We start from the raw sequence: 20469 nt of genomic DNA, 5'->3' as shown, positions 1-20469 counted from the left end.
TCTCATACCACAAAAACCTATCAATCTCCCCTCTTAATTCTTAATTGTGTAGGTATCACCTGCTTTTTGTGGAAAAGGCGACTAGCTTTTCACCAGCTTTTGCAGAAAGAAATGTTTTCCTTTCTGCCTTTTCCCCTGAATGGCCTGGTGCTGCTTTGATGTTGGTTTGTCACCATGTACCCCATTAGTCACCAACACTTCTTTATCAACACTATCAATTCTGTTCAAGATCCTTAGAAACCTTCATCTGATCGCTCTTTAACCTCCTATCGTTCCTGAACTCGCAAGTGCAGTTTATGACAGTGCTTCCCATAACTTAACCCTTAGAGTATTTGTAACATTCTGCTGAGTTACCCCCAGACACCTCTTCAGTGGCCGGGGGTGCCTTGATGGTGAGTGCTGCTGGCTCATTAGACAGATTGGTAGAGAATGGGGCATTGACCATTAAAGGTCGAACCTGATCTAACCATCATGTCGTGTCGTGTGGCTGGCTGTCAGAGAAGCCTGATGCTGGCTTCTCTTATAGTTACCCAGATCATTCTGTTTTAACACAGCAGTTGCGTTCCTCTGCAACCTCACGCTATACAAAATCGTGCTATAGGAAGCCACTGTAGAAAATTGCGCTGTAGAAGGTTGCTTTAGAAAACTGACGATGGGAAACCGTTGCAGAAAATTGCACTGTAGAAGATTGCTATACAAAATCGTGCTGTGGGAAACCACTGTCGAAGATTGCTATAGAAAATCGCTATACCTGTTCAGTAGAAAGTTCGCGTTATCCGAACAACATCTACAATTCGTCAGTCAAGTTACAGCCAATTTGTATTGATGAAACACGCGTTATATCAGAACGCACTGTATTGGTGTTTCCACCACTCCCGCTGTGCTCTCCCACTGTGAAATTGGTGATTAGGAATCAGTTGTGGCTGTGCTGGAGACTTTGTGGTTTCACCTATCACTAGGTAAATTAGCTAAGCCATTGGCAGATGTTGCACTTTATTGGAAATCTTCTTCCTTCCCCCAAGATTCTCAGCCTAGAAGGATTACTGTGAAAGTGAGGCTCAAATTAACATCGAGATGGCATGGACAGGAGCTGCACAGTCTGATTGTAAATCATAGCAGTGCTTCAATTCCAGTCTCTTGGCTATCCCCCCATATCCTCAACAGCCTAGAATTTTAAATCTATACTTCCCTCCCCGAACCCACAGGCATGTGAATAAGGGGACCCCTTATTTTTAAACAGCGAGGTCTAGTTCTAGGTCCTCGAGGGAGCATCCTTTCCACATCCACCCTGCCACCAGCCCTCAGGACCTTATCTGTTTCAGTCAAGTTGCCTCTTACTCTTCTGAACTCCAGTGGAGACAAGTTCAACCCTTCCAACCTCTCCTCAAAACAACCTCTCCTCCCTCCATTCCAGGTATTAGTCCAGTAAACTTGTTTGAATGGTTGCAACACACTTGCAGTCTTTCTTCAATAAGCAAACTTATACTGTGCGCAGTAATCCTGATAATGATCCCACCAATGCCCTGTATGACACAAGCATAGCCTCCCTGCTTTAGTATTTACCTCCCCTTATGATAAATAATGATAATCCATTAGTTTGTCACGTCTCTTCCTTCCTCTCTCTATTTCAATCCCATTGCTTTAACCTTGGTCAATTGTCTGAATATCTCCTCATGTGCTGGGATGTTGAATCTGCCTGGCCACACTGTCACAAAGCACATTAAGGGCATCTCACTCCATTATTCTTCTTTCTTATTCTTCGCATGCTTAGGTCTGTTTTCATCGCGAGATCTTCCTGGAGAGGATCATCAGCCTGTTATGCATAAGCCTGAGGGGCATCATTCCATATTGAGAATGACTGGCCAGGAGACTCTCTCATGCTGACCACTAGCTGTGGGTGGAGATGATGGCATAGTGGCAATCCCACTGAATGGGTAATTCAGGTGGTACTGTGGGGACATGGCTTCAAATTCTGTCACAATAGTTGATGAAATTTAAAATAAATCTTAAAACTTAATATAAAATCTGAAATTGAAAGCTAAACTTATTGTTTCTGACAACCATCATCAGTTGATATGAAGACACGTCTGTTTCACTGATCCCATTATAGGGTCATAGTCATACAGTATGGGAAATGAGAGCCTTCGGACCAACCAGTCTATGCCAAGCATAATCCCAAACCAAACTAGTCCTGCCTACCTGTTTTTGGCCCTTATCCCTCCAAACATTTACTATTTATGTACTTATCCAAATGTCCTTGTAAAAGAGACCTGTTGTTCATGTTATCCATAGCCGTCATTATTTTATGGACCTCTATAAGGTCACCTCTCAACCTCCTACACTCTTGTGTAAAGAGATCCAACTATCAAGCCTCTCTTTATAACTTGAACCTTCTATACCCAGCAACATCCTGGTAAATCTCTTTTAAACCCTCTCTAGCTTAATAATATCCTCCCCATAACAGGGAGGTCTGAACTATGCACTGTCCTCCATAACAGGCCACATCAACGTCCTGTATAATCTCAATATAATGTCCCAACTCCTCTTCTCAAAGGTCTGAGCAATGAAGAGAAGACCTTATCTGGTCTGTCCTACATGTGACTCCAGACCCACAGCAATATGGTTGACTCTTGTCTGCCCTCTGGGCAATTAGGCATGAGCAATAAATGCTGGTCATTCCAGCAATGCTTACAGCCCTTGAAAGAATAAAGAAATGTTAGGCCTATCAGAAGGGTAGACATGTTGTGACACACATTTCATTATATTAATGGCAGCTCCAGTTTCCTCCCACAATCCAAAGCTGTGCGGGTTAGGTGAATTGTTCATGCTAAAATTGCCCATAGCGCTCAGCGATGTGTAGGTTAGTTCATTACTTAGCAGTAAATGTAGAATAGTGGGGGAATGGGTCTGGGTGGGTGACTCTTTGGAGAAGCAGTGTGTAGGGCTGAATGGCCTGTTTCCACACTAAGGATTCTGTGTTCTATGATAAATGCAAACTACAGGCTGCTTTAATTTCTTGATGTTACCCCTGGTGGACAAGCACTTTACAAGGGCTCTTATACTGCCCTGTTAGTTTGATCAGTGGAATTTTAAGTTTTACACATCTGGTTAACTAAAAGCAACAAAATACATGTCACCGCAGCAGTAATGATGTCACCGCATTACCGATCGTGCTGTTTTACGTCAGCACCACCAAGTGTCTTGTTTCCATGCCAACGCCCCATCGTTTGAGGAAAGATGGAGCATCAGGTTTTTGCACAATGCACAGTTGCCTCACACAAAGGTGACGCACTGGAGCTGACATTTATAGTTACAGTTGCAGCTTTAAAAATTGAGTGTGTTTTATTTATCTATCAAATGGTACGAGAGAGTTAAGGGAGGTATTTATCAGAGACTTTCCGAGTCAGAGGCAGTGAAATCTTGTTTCCGCTTGTTGGCAAATTGACACCAAGTTACGACACAGTCTGAAAATTCTCACTGAAAGAATTAAAGCGGAAGTTAGAAGATTTTTTTTCACTGGTAGAATTATGAGAGCATGAAATTTCAAATTCCCACCCTGTTTCCAAATCCCTCTCTGGCCTTGCCCCTCCCTATTCCCTTCCAGGTCTCTATTCCCCCCCCCCAAACACTCCAATGCTGGTCTCTTGCAATCTCCTTCAATTATTGTGGATTCCCAATTTTAATCTCTCCACCATTGGTGGCTGTGCCTCTAATTGGAACTCCCTCCCTAAACCTTCCAGCTTTCTGTCCTCATTTAAAACCTAACCCGAAACCTAACATTTTGACCATCTGACCTTTTATCTCCATGTGATTTTAATTTTATTCTTTCATGGGATATGGACATTGCGAGCAAGACCAACATTTATTGCCCATCCCTAATTGCCCCTCCAACAGAGCGGTTTTATCAGGAGATGGGTTACGCGTTGCTGTGGATCTGAAGTCACATGTAGGTCAGGCCAGGAAAGGACGACAAATTTCCTTCCCTGATGGGTGAAAGGGCTTTAGTGAACCAACTGGGTTTTTAATGATAATCATTGACACAACTACCATCACTGAGGCTAGCCTTTTGTTATGAAGTGAATTTAAGTTCTACCACAGTCACACATTAAGATTTGAAGCCACGATCTCCCAACAATAAAAACAGATAGTAGAAAGGAAAACGGAGTTGTTGTTTCGAGTCCTGTGACCCTTCACCAGAACTGAATGTCAGAACTATCCCAACGAAGGCTTACTGGACTCAAAACTCTGTTTCTCTCTCCACAAATGCTGCCAAAACTGCTGAGTTTCTCCAGCAATTCCTGTGTTTGTTTCAGATCTCCAGCATCCACAGTTATAGAGTCGTAGAGTCATACTGTGCGGAAATAGACCCTTCAGTGCAACCAGTCCACTCTGACCATGTTCCCAAACTAAACCAGTCCCACCTGCCTATGTTTAGCCCTGGCAACATCTTGGTAAATCTTTTTTGAACCCTTTCCAATTTAACGATATCCTTCCTGTAGCAGGGTGACCAGAACTGCTGCCTTGTCTTATTTCCTCAAAGCAATATTCCTGAGCCTGTGGATTACTAGTCCAGTGACATTACCATTAAGCCACACCATTGCTCCCCTTGGTATAGCATTTTCTTCAGTAATGCCCCTATGAAACGCCTGGAGACAAATGATTATGTTTAAGGTGCTATTGAGGTGTAAGTTATTGTTGCCATGGGGATTATTTGCCACAAGTGCCGACTGAGGCAGAAAGCAAACAACCGATCAAGTGGACAAGTGTTTACAAAGGGAGGAAGGTCTCTGGGAATGCAATTTCAAGTAGGTAACTTCGGTTGAGGAGCTGGCACTGATTGTAATTTTCAAGATTCCTTGGGGGACACAGGACCTTTGAGAGTAATATTTTCTCATAGACAGTCGCAATTTTCTTGTCCAGCAGTCTTTGTCTCTTGCAAGATTTCTGTTTTAATTCCTGTTATAAATCAGCAGAAACATAAGGGACAGAAAGTGGGATGGGAGTGGGGGGGTGGGGGGGGTGATGAGGGCACAGTGAGGAGCTGGCAGTGGGGGAGGGGAGGGGAGGGACCCCTGTGGCCTGCTAGCTGCTTTTTGTGGTGTCCTTCAGTTCGGCTCAGACAGTTTCCAAGAGTGTTTCATTAGCTGGCGCCGGTAGGCTGGCAGAGGTGACCAGCTGCCTCGCAATGCTCCTGACCTCATCCAGTCTGCATTCCTGAACTTCATCTCATTTACACTAGAACACACAGTTTGAAGCTCTTCCTTTTTCTTTCTAATTTAAAATATAAATACGTTGGGGATTCGGGGATGTTCGACTAACTTAGAGTGACCCCTGCTGTATTAGCTTCAGAGTAAGTGCAGGCTGAGGTGGTTAGTGGGATGGATTATGAATCCTTGTCTCTCTCTCTTGAGCTTTCTAAGCAGCCAAGGTGAAGATGTGTTCAGCCAGGGTTTCTACATATCCTGTTGGAGCTGGGTCCCACAGTGCAAGTGAGTTCCTCAAATCTGACACTCTCTCCTCCCCACTCCCCCCACCTCCCCCAGACTAAACCCTCGAAGATGAGCAGTTGTCAGGAGCCAGCAGTGCATTTATATAGTGCCTTGCACTACCCTCCTGACAAGAAAACAGTGCATTACAGCCAGTTAATTAACTTTGAAACTACAGTCACTGTGCAGTGGCAAGAAGGGCAGCAGCCAATTGATGTCCACCACCATCCCAGTAGCAGTACCAGGGTTCTTCTAAGTGGTGTTGGTTGAGGGATAAATAGCTGCAAGACACTGTGAATACTCTTCTTTGAAATCGTGGAGCTGTGAGATCTATGACCTGCAGTTGAGATGAGGTATAATGTTTCATGTGAAAGTGGCATCTCTGGCAGTGCAGCACCCTCTCTGTACTGCACATGGACTTGTCAGCCTGGTTGATGTGCTTCGGTGTCTGGAGTGGGATTTGAATCCAAAGCCATACTGATAGCCACTGAGCGACACATGATCCTCTGACAATCTTCTCCTCCCCTCCCCCAGGCCATGGCTACATGGAGTGGGACATGGAGGATATCAGAAAACTGAAATGAAGTGGACCAGTCATACCTGTGTAATGTTATGTATGTACTGTATACTGTGGCTTCAAGAGCTGCAAGTAACTCCCTCCAAAGCCTCTGTGTCATCCACAAGTCAGGAGTGTGATTGATTACTCTCCATATGTCATGATGTTCTCAGCTCCAACATGTGAACAGCTTGATATCCAAATCAAAAGCAGCCCAATGCCTGATCGGCACTCCATCGACCAGTTAAATAACCATTCCTTCCTCCATCAGCGCAGAGTGGCAGCATTGTGTACCATCGACAAGATACTGTGCACGACCTCACCAAGGACCCTTCCACAGCACCTGGCAAACTCATAACCTCTACCACCTAGTAGGACAAAGGCAGCAAATATGTGGAAACATCACCACCTGTGAATTCCCCTCCAAGTCCACATCATTGGGACTTGGAAATTTACCATCATGCCTTCACTGTTGCCGGGTCAAAATCTTGGAATGCCCTTCCTGACAGCCCTGTGAGGGTCTCTATACCACATGGAGTGCAGTGGTTCAAGAAAGCAGCTCACCACCATCTTCTGCAGAGCAATTAGAGATGGGCAGTAAATGTTGATGCCCACATCCCATGAAAGAACTTTGTTTTAAAAATGCCACTTTGTATACCTCCAACACAAGCTCACAATCCAAATACTCTGGAGCTTCACTGCTGCCAGCGATAGAATGCATCATCCTTCCATATGACATACTTCCAACTCAAAACATTTCTTCAGGCTCATCTCTTTCAACTCTGTACTCGACTTGGGCTCGGCATTGATTTGTATCCTGGCACTATGATGTTGGTTTACTAATGTAGCACTGAGGAGTTAATGGGACCCGTGACGTTTTCCAGCATTGATTAGCTGAACCATTAAGTCCCTACATGCAGTTGGAGTTACTTTTCAGCAATGTGCGTACTGTATTAGACCTTGGAGCAAGTCTCACTCACCAGATCACTCTCCTGTGATGAATGATGTTGCTAAAACCCAGCCCTCTGCAAGATTCATTACCTCGGTGAGCTGCTGGGTGACCTTAGTTGAATGTCCAAAGTTTTGTTGAGCTGAAATGCTGTGAGCCTGGTTCTGTTCCCTCGCAGTCCCTGGGAGCTATCCTTCCATTGACCAGATCACAGCCAGGGTCAGGGCCCTGGGCCAACTCTTTGGGTCATCAGTTAGGGTCACTATGGGGAAATATAATCTCGCTTTAGCACAGTACCTTGAGAGCCTTGGCAGCAAGTCGCACAGTGTTCCTAGACATCAGATGAGAATGGAATTAAGCTCAGTCTCTCTTTTAAAAGTTACCTGAGCCTTTGGTCACTCATTTTAATAGCCTCTTGTCAAACTACTGATTAGAATATCCCCTTACGATGCTCATGTGAAATGCATTAGGATGGTTAATACATTGAAGGTGTTACAAAAAGGCAAGTCTTTGTTGTTTACTCTCTCCCTCCCTCTGAAGATATCGACTTTGTTTCCAACTTTTCTTTTCACATGTGCACACCAACATTCCCGCTCATTCTTTGGTTTTTTTGGGAGTGTGTGATACCCTTTACTTTGTTGGCACAGAAGTTTAACTTGCTCTTGGCTGATGGCTGAGGACTTTTAAGCAGCCCCACAACATACCCAATTTTCTTCACTCTGTATTTGAGGTCATGTTTTCAGCAATTGCCCTCCTCAATCTCTGCCTCTTTCTCTCTTCTTTACAAAGGATTCTTTTTTGACCATGTCTTTGTTCACCTGTCCTAACATGTCTTCCTGTGTCTCAGAACAAAATCTGTTTTCCAAGGATTGAGAGTGTGTGTGAGTGAGAGAGAGAGAGTGTGTGTTTAATTCTTCGTGAATTATGCTACTCGTTCTGTGTGCCTTTAACCAATGGATGCACTTGGCTGAAGTTGTCATTTTTTAAGGTGAATCGAAAACGATTTGTTGGAGTATTTTTTTGTTCACACTCCATTAGTGTGAAACTTATTGAATTGCAAAGGTCAAATCGACCTAATGTTTATTTAGCTAGAGGATTGAATAATGCTGACTCCTGAGCTGCACTCAGTTTCTGCTCCTGTGACATCTTTGGGCTTCACCTTAGTTTACAGAATTTTATTAAAGCCCACCTCCATCGCCAAATTTACACCCCCTCCTCTCATGTAGACGCTAGGGTTCAAGAAAAGCAGGTCAGAGGCTGGGGACCATGCAGCAAATAATTCACTTCCGGACTCCCCGAAGCCTGTCCATAAGGCACAAGTCAGGAGTGTGATGGAATACTCCCCATTTGCCTGGATGGGTGCAGCTCCAACAACATTCAAGAAGCTTGACACCATCCAGGGCAAAAACAGTCTGATTGGCTACCCCTTAGTCCACCATCTTTGACATTGACTCTCTCCAACCACCGGTGCTGAGTAGCAGCAGTCTGTACCATTTACAAGATGCCCTGCAGCAACTCAACGAGCCTCCTTCGGCCGCACCTTTCAAACCCATAACCACTTCCACCTGGAAGGATAAGGGCAGCAGATACATTGGAACACCACCACCTTCAAGTTCCCTTCCAAGCCACTCACCATCCTGATTTGGAAATGTATCACTCTTCCTTCAATGTTACCGGGTAAAATTCCTGGAATTCCTTCCAGGATATTGTGGGTGTACATACATCAAATGGTCCACAGTGATCCAAAAAAGGCAGCTCAACACCACCATGTCCAGGACATTCAGGGATGGGCAGGGAATGCTGCTCCAGCAATACTGTGGGATCTTGCTGGGATGGTGTAATATAACACAATGGCAATAGCGTGAGAGGGAGACAGGGCTTGCTGGGAGGTCCTGTGCAGGGCAATAAGTATGGACTGGCAACATAAGAGGGAGAGGGAACCAGTAAACTAAAGGAGAGGGAATGTAGGAGCTGGAGGAGGCCATTCAGCCCCACTGCCTATTTCTCCATTTATTTGTTCATTCATGTTTAACACTGAGCAACAATCCAGCCATCTCTGGTATGAAAGTTCCGTCAGAGCCAGCTTGAACCTCCTTCTGGGGGAACTTTAGGGGGTTTCCACTCCCCTCTGTGCAGCGTGATTTCAGACTCCTGTTCCCTCCTCTGAACTCTCCCCAACAGCGGATCTGGTTTCTGTCCCCCACCCCCACCCAACAATGATTAAAGGAATTGACAGCAGTTCAGGCTGGCCATCCTTGTGCCGATCGGAATTGCGACATTCCCTCACTGAGAAGGTGAGGGATGCATGCTTGTTTGAGTCACTTTGAGCAAGGAGGAAAGGGGGCAGCCCTGGTTCCTACCTCAGGTTCCCTGTCACACTGCCTCTGGCAGCAAAGCCTTTGAAGCTAGGCCGGACCTTAAAACGAAAAGCAACAAACCTTGAGTGACGGCCTCTGTGATGGTGCATGTGGCCATCGATTTTTCTTCCAACCTTTCCCACTGGGCTCATCTGTCTTTGTTCTTCTTGCTTTCAGTACCGATCGACTCCACAGCAGGAATAAAGATGCTCTACGTGTTTGTTGATATCAAAATTGACAGTGCGCATTTTGTTGACACGGTTCGATTCAACTTTCCCAAGGGCTCGGCCCTAGCTCTGGTCAGCACCATCCAGTTCGTGGCTGCGCTGCAGGTAAGGAGAGTTGTCACCCTACTGTTATTGCATTGTTATACCACACCCTGGCCCAGGGTCATCCCTTAATTTCATAATTTCCAAATGTAATTCCATAACTATGCCACCCTAATCTCATCACAAAACCATCCTAACGTCATTGCTGTCCCACTTTAACGTAATTATCCCACGGTAGTCTCAATTGTAACTACGTCTTCATTACTGCACAGTAACTCCTCGGTTTTAAACAATATCCCTGGCATTGCCTGGTCACTGACCCCCAAGTAAACCAACATTACGCGACTGTGCTCAATCATACTCTCAATTCCATACCAGAACACAGATGAGAGTGTGGGAATTAACTGTTAAAGCAGGAGATCAGCCCCCTACACACACACACACACACACACACACACACACACACACACACACACACACACACACACACACACACCTCTCCCCCCGCACCAGGTAAAGCCTCCCTCCCAGAGCCTGAGCAACAGTCCAGCACTGTCACCTCCAGCCTCAGCTGAACAAAAAGTCCCTCCAGCTCTAAAATAAATTCAAGTGTCAACATCAATGAGTGAAAGAATTTGTTCTATTTATTGGCTAGGAATCTGACAGCACCTTGTACATCCCACAGGGGAATACGGCTGGAGATGAGTTGATTGAAAGTGTTGGATCCTGGGGTTTCCTCACAGGATTCCAGGTCTCATCTTATAAGCGAGTTTTGAGTATCTGAATACTCGATCAGATCTTTGGAGAATTGACAGACAGAGTAAATGATTTTCCAGAGCAGTTCTGATGGCTCCCCAACTCCAGCTTGCTATGCTGCTGTTATATTCAGCCTCTGAAGGTCTCCTGTACTCCGAGCTATCCATTGCATGTGAACACCCTGATTACCCACAGTTGGTATCTTCATTGTGTTTTTGGGTTGTGTTACCTTCAATGACTCTCAAAGACTGCTAACCATAAAGCACTCATGTTTAGCAGAGATCCGAGCAAGAGTCACATCAGACTCGAAACATTAACTCTGTTTTTATGCAGATTCTGCCAGACCTGCTGAGTTTCTCCAGCACTTTCCGTTTGTATTGAATTCATTCATAGAATCCCTACAGTGTAGAAACAGGACATTTGGCCCAACAAGTCCACACCGACCCTCTGAAGAGTATCCCACCCAGACCCATGTCCCACTCCTTTTATTTTACATTTCCCTGACTAATGCACCTAACCTACACATCCCTGAACAATATGGGCAATTCACCTAACCTGCACACCTTTGGACTGTGGGAGGAAACCCACACAGACACCAGGAGAATGTGCACACAGATAGTTGCCCGAGGCTGGAATTGAACCTGGGACCCTGGTGCTGTGAGGCGGCAGTGCTAACCACTGAGCCACTATGCCGCACTTTTGCTTGATTTTAGTTTGGCAAAGATCGTAATGGTTATAGAACCAGGAGGGGTGGAATAGAGTTAGAATTAAATGGTTGAATTGTTTACATATACCCAAATCAGGGGAGGTGCTGGCCTAATGGTATTATCACTGAACTGTTAATCGAATCCTGTCATGGCAGATGGTGGAATTTACATTCAGTAAAAATCTGGAAATATGATTCTGATGACAATTATAAATCCATTGTCGATTGTCGGGAAAAATGCATCTGGTTGATGAATGTCCTTTTGGGAAGTAAAGGGCTGTCCTTCCCTGCCATGTAAATGCAGGCCTCGCCAGCAAAGTCCTCATCCTGTGAATGAAGAAGAAAACCCTTGCCTCTGTTACATTCCCTCCTGCCACACTCCATTGCCAGCAGTTCTGCTTTCCGATGTCTCGGGGCCCACACTTTGGAATTCCCACCCAAACCCCTTCCAACTTTCCACCACCTCCATCTCCTCGGCTTCCTTTAGGGCTTCATTACAATCCAACTCTTTAATCAGGATTTTGGTCCTTTACCCCTTCCCCTCCCTGTCTTACTTGGCTAATAACATGTCTGTTAAGATTCATTGAAGGGCTTTGGGTGTTTTGCAATGATGAAGGAGCGGTTTAAAGGCAGGATATTCCTCTCGCTGAATTCTACACAGTACGTTTTAGAAGTCTCCTGATACTGGGCCAGCTGTTTCCAGTCACTGGGCAGAATCTTCCCTGTCGCTGAGCAGTGGTGAGAAAGTTGGGAAAACCAGCTGATGTGGCCAGCAAGGAGCTTCCTCACATTGATAACAAAATGCCCCATTCTCCAGCCGAGGGTGGAGCAGTGAGATGGGATTCTCACCAGTGAGCAGTGAGAGGGCCATTATCATGAGTCAACATCGCTATTAAGTCATTGGCCTTACTGATGTGGAGCTTCCCATTCTCCCACCCTCCAGGTAGAAGCCAGACAGCCATAATCCCCACCATGAGGGGCACAGCGCCTACCTGGTACTTCCAGCCTACTGCATAGAACATAGAATATTACAGCGCAGTACAGGCCCTTCGGCCCTCAATGTTGTTCCAGCCTGTGAAACCAATCTGAAGCCCATCTAACCTACACTATTTCACTATCATCCATATGTTTATCCACTGCATGCTCCTATGGTCCTCCATCCATCACCAACATTTCAGGACAGGTTCCACGTTGTGGGTAAAAGAAGGCATCTCACCACCAGCTTCTCAGGGGCAATTAGGGATGGGCCTGGCACTCTCAATTAGACAATACATTTCAACCAATCAGCATATCCTGTACTGTTCTCACTTGGTTGTTTATCTAGCTTTTCCTTAACTACTGCTTAGTTAATAATCCATAACCATGCCTTGTGATAGCAAGTTCTGCATTTTCATGATTCTCTAGGTAAATGAGTTTCTCCTGAATTCTTCCTTTGATTTATTAGACTGCCTTACACTGAAGGCCTGTAGTTTTGATCCACTCCCATGACTGGAACTACCTTCTCTACATCAGCCCTGTCAACCCTCACTGTACTGTATTAAGATCTCTATCGGGTTCCCTCATGGTCTTTTTCAGTCATGGAGAATGGAATCTGCCCTGTTCAGCTTCTTTGACAGTTGTTGCTTTTTTCTCTCTCTTGTTCCTCCTACTTATTCCCACTCACTTTTCAACAGTGTTTCCATCAGGCAAAACTGGGCAGCCAATAAAGTGTTCACACTCTGGAATACATTGCAGGCCAGTTGATAAATCCAGGCTTCAATCTGCTTTCAGAATAGTTAGCAGCGGAAGCCCCTCCCTTTGATGAGAAAGAAGTGGCAGTGTGGCAGTGCGATGTGCAATAAAGGTGATCAATTCTCATTCCCCTCGCTCCTGAACTCCTGTGTAAACTTGCAGTGGCAGTCTGACAAGACGACGTCAGCTATGTTATTTGATGCAGCTTTTTTACCTGAGTCCAACACTTCACAGAATGACATCCTGATAGATTGCCTTGACTGCTTTCAGCTGACCTTATTGAATGGAAAGTGGGAGAGATGAATGAATATTTCTCGAAGCTCTTCTGGTGATTTGGGGCATTTATCAGCTTTCTGACTCCAAACTTGATGAAGTCCATTATCCCTGCACATCATTTGACAGGTGATAATTTGGACGTTATTCCCTGATGAAAGGTAGCTCCCAGATTATCAGACAGAATGATTGCTGTGAGCAGAGAGGTTTAGAGAGAGGTTGGTGGGTGCAGGTTCATTTCTGTTCCTATCACCCCCACAATCCATTCTCCTCTGAATGTGGTGGTCTCAGTGTTAGTGGGCAGGCGTAAGGAAGAGGAAGCAACTCTCCGTTTCTCTGAGCACAGTGGGTATGGAGCCCTTTGCAGAAAGGAGTGGGAGACTGTTCACGGAAATAGTTACCAAGATAGTGTGGATGCTGAAAAAGATAAACCTCAGATCATCGTGCAGCACCTGGACAAAGAGGAATGAGGTAAACATTTCAAATCAGTGTTCTTTCATCAGAACGAAAGAGCAAATCTGATTGTGTCCTCAATCACAGCCAGCTGTAAACAACCTGGTGGGTATGCCCTCATGCTGCCACACAGGCACAGCCACACACCCAGCACAGACACCCCACACACCCAGCACAGACACCCCACACACCCAGCACAGACACCCCCACACATCCACACCCCCACACACCCAGCACAGACACCCCCACACACCCACACCCAGCACAGACACCCCAACACCCAGCACAGACACCCCAACACCCAGCACAGACACCAGAACACACCCACACCCAGCACAGACACACCCACACCCAGCACAGACACTGCAACACTCCCACACCCAGCACAGACACCCCAACACCCCCATACACAGCAGACATCTCAATACCCCCACACCCAGCACAGACACCCCAACACCCCCATACACAGCAAACATCCCAATACCCCCACACCCAGCACAGACACCCCACAACCCAACACCCAGCATGTACTCCCCCACACCCAGCGCAGACACCCCAACACACCCAGCACAGACACCCCCACACCTCCACATCCAGCACAGGCACACCCACACCTCAACACCCCGCACTGACACCCCCACACCCAACACAGACACTTCCACACCCAGCACAGACACCTGCACCCCCACCACATGCAGCACAGATATCTGCACCCCCCCACACCCAGCACAGGCACCCCCACACCAACACAGGCACCCCCACACCAACACAGGCACCTGCACACCCAGCACAGGCACCTGCACACCCAGCACAGGCACCTGCACACCCAACATAGGCACCCCCACACCCAGCACAGGCACCCCCATACCCAGCACAGGCACCCCCATACCCAGCACAGGCACCCCCATACCCAGCACAGGCACCCCCATACCCAGCACAGACACCCCCACACACCCAGCACAGACACACCCACACCCAGCACAGGCACCCCCATACCCAGCACAGACACACCCACAGCCAGTACAGGCACCTGCACACCCAGCACAGACACACCCACAGCCAGTACAGGCACCTGCACACCCAGCACAGGCACCCCCATACCCAGCACAGACACCCCCCCACACCCAGCACAGACACCCCAACACCCCCATACACAGCAGACATCTCAATACCCCCACACCCAGCACAGACACCCCAACACCCCCATACACAGCAAACATCCCAATACCCCCACACCCAGCACAGACACCCCACAACCCAACACCCAGCATGTACTCCCCCACACCCAGCGCAGACACCCCAACACACCCAGCACAGACACCCCCACACCTCCACATCCAGCACAGGCACACCCACACCTCAACACCCCGCACTGACACCCCCACACCCAACACAGACACTTCCACACCCAGCACAGACACCTGCACCCCCACCACATGCAGCACAGATATCTGCACCCCCCCACACCCAGCACAGGCACCCCCACACCAACACAGGCACCCCCACACCAACACAGGCACCTGCACACCCAGCACAGGCACCTGCACACCCAGCACAGGCACCTGCACACCCAACATAGGCACCTCCACACCCAGCACAGGCACCTCCACACCCAGCACAGGCACCCCCATACCCAGCACAGGCACCCCCATACCCAGCACAGGCACCCCCATACCCAGCACAGGCACCCCCAAACCCAGCACAGACACACCCATACCCAGCACAGACACCCCCACACACCCAGCACAGACACACCCACACCCAGCACAGGCACCCCCATACCCAGCACAGACACACCCACAGCCAGTACAGGCACCTGCACACCCAGCACAGACACACCCACAGCCAGTACAGGCACCTGCACACCCAGCACAGGCACCCCCATACCCAGCACAGACACCCCCATACCCAGCACAGACACCCCCACACACCCAGCACAGACACACCCACACCCATCACAGGCACCCCCATACCCAGCACAATGATTCAGTAGATGTGCAAACGGGCAGGGACAGGCATTTCTGAGGCTATAGACACGGCTCCAGTATGTTACCTTCCAGGTCTACAGGCACAGAGTGATAGCAGGACAGTTCTTTGAGGCTGGGTAAAGAAGGATTGTGGCCCATGTTGATAGCAAAGGTATAGGTAGAAACAGGGATGAGATCCTGAAAGTAAAAATTCGAGAGCTAGGTGGGAGACTGAAATGTAGGTCTCTCAAGGAGAAACCTCAGGATCACTCTTAGTCCCACAAGCTGCTGAGTATAGAAACAGGAAGAATGAGAGAGTGGTCACGTGACTGGATAAATGATTCAGGGGAGGGGGCTTTCAATTTCTGAATGGAGCTAAGAAAAAATGATGGTCAACGACCAACTCTCAAGTTCAGCCTGGAGGTACAGCAAGGAGAAGGTGAGGACTGCAGATGTTGGAGATCCCGATGGTGATGAAATCAAATGGGATGTTGGCCTTCATAGCGAGAGGATTTGAATTGTCACAAAGCTAGTCCTTTATTTTTCTAAAAGCTGTTCCTTGGCTCAAGGAGACTCCGTCCTTGATTTTTTTCAGAGGGGTAATAAACCTGGCTGGGTTCCAGTCAGTCTGGTTGGTACAGAGATAAAAAAGATTTTGAGAGGTCTATTGTTTATATGTAAACAGATAAGACTTCAGGCCAAAGTGGTCAGGCTTTAGAAGTGACCTGTAGAATGAAAGGGAAGTGGTCAGCTCTCTAGCTGAGCAGTTTAATACAGTCCAGAGAGAGTTGGGAAGTTCAGCAGTGGACTGTGTGAACAGGCTTTTTTTTCTTACTGCCCTTCTAACTTCAACCTGTAAGCATCTGTTCCATTTTTTATACTGTTCTTCAAAAGGGTTTACTTATTGGGACTGTTGTGTGTATTCGGAACAGCATAATTAGGTCTAGTTTAGATAGGAGAAAGTGAGGATTGCAGATGCTGGAGATCAGAGCTTAAAAATGTGTTGCTGGAAAAGCGCAGCAGGTCAGGCAGCATCAAAGAAGAGCTTATGCCCGAAACGTCAATTCTCCTGTTCCTTTGATGCTGCCTGACCTGCTGCGCTTTTCCAGGAACACATTTTTGAGCTCTAGTTTAGATAGACTGAGTTCTGTAGGGATTCTTTATTCTGTTCTTTATGTTTCATTGTGTAATGTTGTGAATAAATTTCTGTCTGTTTGTAAACCTAGTAGCCAACGTCTCTAGCTTACTCCAGTTAATTTTCACTGTATACTTACCGAAACAATTGCAAAGTTATGGTCTGGGTAGCTTGCTCAGGAATGGTTTGAGTGGTCTGGCCTCGTCCATAACAGAGTACAGGAGCAGGGAATGTCTTGCTGCAATTGTACAGGCCTTGGTGAAACCACACCTGGAATATTGTGTATAGTTGTAATTTCCTTATCCAAGGAAGGGTGTTCTGGCAATGGCGGGAGTGTATTGAAGGTTTTCCACACTGATTCCTGGGTTGGCAGGACTGATGTATGAAGGAAGACTGGATCAGTTCGGTTTATGTTCACTAGTCTTTCAAAGAATATGGGGAATCTCATTGAAACATATAAAATTCTAATAGGACTAGACAGGTTAATACAGGAAGGGTTTTACTAAGTATGGAAAAGTCCAGAACCAGAGGTTACAGTCTAAGGAGAAGGGGTAGATCATTTAGGGGAGGAAATTGGGAGGTATTCCTTCATCCAGAGAATGGGGAGCCTGTGGAATTTTCCGCTGCAGAAAACAGTTGAGGCTAAAACATTGAGTCTGTTCAAGAAGGAGTTAGATATAGTTCTTAGGGCTACAAAGATCAAAGGGTATGGGGAGAAAGTGCCAATAGGAAGCTGGGTTGGATGGTCATGTTGAATGGCGGAGCAAGCTTGAAGGGCCGAATGGCCTACTCCTGCTCCATTTTCTACGGCTCCTCAGAACTAGTGCCAAGTGTCCCTTGATTCAGACCCAATTTATCCCACACCAATTTTTGACCCAAGCGTTCATCTCTCCAATCCTATTTGGGTAGCACAATGGCTCAGTGGTTAGCTCCGCTGCCTCACAGCGCCAGGGACCCGGGTTCAATTCCTGCTTGGGCAACTGTCTATGTGGAGTTTGCACATTCTCCCTGTGTCTGCATGGGTTTCCTCCACGAGTTTCGGTTACCTCCCACACTCCAAAGATGTGCAGGTTAGGTGAATTGGCCATGCTAAATTGCCCATAATGTTAGGTGCATTAATTAGCAGTAAATACAGGGTAGAGGAACGGGTGTAGGTGGGTTACTTTTCGAAGGGTCATTGTGTACTTGTTGGGCCAAAGGACCTGATTCCATACTGTAGTGAATCTAAAAATCTAAAATCATATGCCAATTTGCATGTGGCTCAGATAATCATCCAGCACAACTTAATTTTGTGGTTCTGCCTTTTTATTTAGCTCTGACCTGCTCTTAATCCCTCAACAGAATCTCTTTTCTAGCCCTACCTTTGTCATTGGTACCTACGTGTACCACAATAACTGGATCCTTCTCCTCCATTCAAATTCCACTCCAGCCCAGAAGTAGTGTCCTTAACTCTGGCACCAGGTAGGTAACGCAGCCTGTAGGACTCTGTCTTTGCTGCAGAGAACAGAATCAATTTCCATAGCTACACTATTCCCTGTCACTACGACATTTCTCTCTGCCCGCTGGAACGCACTCAGTATCAAGTGCTTCAGTGAATTTGCTTATCCACCCTGCCACCTATGTCCTCATTCGTAAGCAAGATTCTCGTCCCTCTTAGGCAAGGGATGTGGCTGAAGTTCCTCTTCGGCTAAATTCTGGACCTGCCTCACACACAATCTCACCCTCCTGTCCCTGACCATGGATCACATTTGATGTAATTACACTAAAGGGTGTGTGTGACTACCTGCAGAAACACAGTGCCCAGGTATCTCTCCATCTCCTTGATGCGTTGCAGTGTCCACAGCTCGGAGACCAGTTCATCAACTCAGAGCCAAACGTTCTTTGAGCAGCCAGCACTTGCTGCAAGACATGGCAGGTCACTGTGGATCACACATGCTGCTATTAGCTCCCACAGACTTTAGCTGCAATACATCATTGCCCACCCAACTCTGTTCTGTTTTATTAATTCATTTTGATGTTAAGTATTTTAAAAGTGAATTTCTTAACTATACACTTCAGCTATAATAATACCTCCTATCTAAGCCATTCAGCCAATCGAAAGAGATACAGAAGAGATACCTACGTGTATCTGTTTACCTGTATTATCACACTTAGTTTGTGACAGGTAAAAACAGTTTGAAAGAGCTCCCTGGTTTTTATCTCACACCACTGCTGCCTTTTTCATACAGCTTCACTTTCCTGGTCTGCTTCACAATGATGCTGACCTACTGCACACTCCTCCCAGTTTGGCAGCAATGTTCTGGCCTGTACTGAGGATTGGTTCACACACAGAAAACAGAGAGTCAGGATTAATTTGATTTTTCTCAGGTTGGAAAGATGTAACCAGTAGAATGCCACAACGGTCATTGGTGGGGACTCAATTATTTACTATCTGTGACTTGGAGGTGGGGGCAGAATATAATGTATCCACATTTTCTGATGAAACAGAAGTGGGTGGCAAAGGGCATGTTGTGTTGAGGTCACAACAATGGGATGTCGGTAAATTGAGTGAGTGGGCAAAAACTTAGGAGATGGAGTTTAAAATGAAGGAAAGTGTAAGGCAGGAAGAATCAAAAGGCAAACTATTATGTAAATTGAAAAAGACTCCAAAAAAAGGTGCAGAACACTGGGATCTGAGTGTTCTTGTGAATAGAACACAAAAAGTTAACATGTGGATGCAACAAGCAGTTCAGCAGGCAACTGAAATTTTGGCCTTTATTGTGAGGGGATGGAGTTTTAAAAACAGGGAAGGTTTGTAACAACTGTGTTAGTGATGCTATACCTGATGTGCTTTGTACACTTTTGGTCCCTGCATTTAAGGAAAGATGCACTAGTATTGGGGGCAGATCAAGATTCACTCGGCTGACTCCTGGGATGAAGGGATTCACTTATCAAGAGCAGCGAAACAGATTAGGGACTAGGAGAACGAGGATGATCTGATTGAAACAAAATTTTGAGAGGACTGACAGGGTAGATGTTGAGGGGATGTTTCCACTAGTGAGGGTGTGTCCCAACTAGGGGACATAGTTGCAGAATAAGGGAACACTCATTTAAAACTGAGATATGAAGGAATTTCTTCTCCCTGAGAGTAGTAAATGTCTGGAATTCTCTACCTAGGGTGGTAATGCAGATTAAATCACTGAAAGTAGTGAAAAAGGAAATAGATTTCTGAAATATTGGGGAGTTACAGCTATGACAAGCTAGCATGAAAGAAGAGGCCTGAAGCAGATCACCCATAATCTTATAGAATGGTGGGGCAGGCTTGAGGGGCTGAATGGCCTATTACCACTCCTATTTCTTATGCTGTTATGTCAGTTGTTGTAAAGACCTATCAGGTTCACCAGTGTAGTTCCAAGAAGAGTTTCTGCAGTCCTTACCCAATCTGGCCAACCTGTGACTCCAGATCCATAGCAATGTGGTTGACTCTTAAAAATAAACCCAAAAGAGACTGAGCTGAAAATGCGTTGCTGGAAAAGCGCAGCAGGTCAGGCAGCATCCAAGGAGAAGGAGAATCGACATTTCGGGCATGAGCCCTTCTTCAGGCTCATGCCCGAAACATCGATTCTCCTTCTTCTTGGATGCTGCCTGACCTGCTGTGCTTTTCCAGCAACACATTTTCAGCTCTGATCTCCAGCATCTGCAGTCCTCACTTTCTCCCAAAAGAGACTGAGTCAGGGCCAGAGTCTGACCCCATTAGAATCTTGAGCAGGACACAGGATATTCAGCTAAGATTATGTGAAATTGATGGAAGTCTAATGCAATCTCTAATACTGACCGTTCCAGAACCATTAC

At 46.5% G+C, this 20469-nt stretch overlaps 1 protein-coding gene across 3 annotated transcripts in view; it reads left to right on the top strand.

Annotated features, from left to right (window-relative positions):
- dph1 (diphthamide biosynthesis 1) overlaps positions 1-20469 on the top strand; it is a 580960-nt gene that overhangs the window by 298277 nt on the left and 262214 nt on the right. For all 3 annotated transcript variants that reach the window (XM_060848151.1, XM_060848150.1, XM_060848149.1), the window contains one exon: positions 9526-9680. In XM_060848151.1, coding sequence (XP_060704134.1) covers positions 9526-9680 — 155 coding nt within the window. The remainder of the gene's footprint in view (positions 1-9525; positions 9681-20469) is intronic.

This window comes from Hemiscyllium ocellatum, chromosome 31 (genome assembly GCF_020745735.1).
Source record: "Hemiscyllium ocellatum isolate sHemOce1 chromosome 31, sHemOce1.pat.X.cur, whole genome shotgun sequence".
In the NCBI taxonomy this organism is placed as follows: domain Eukaryota; kingdom Metazoa; phylum Chordata; class Chondrichthyes; order Orectolobiformes; family Hemiscylliidae; genus Hemiscyllium; species Hemiscyllium ocellatum.
The sequence above is the reverse complement of the archived record's forward strand: the minus strand, read 5'-3'. Positions and strand labels throughout refer to the sequence as shown.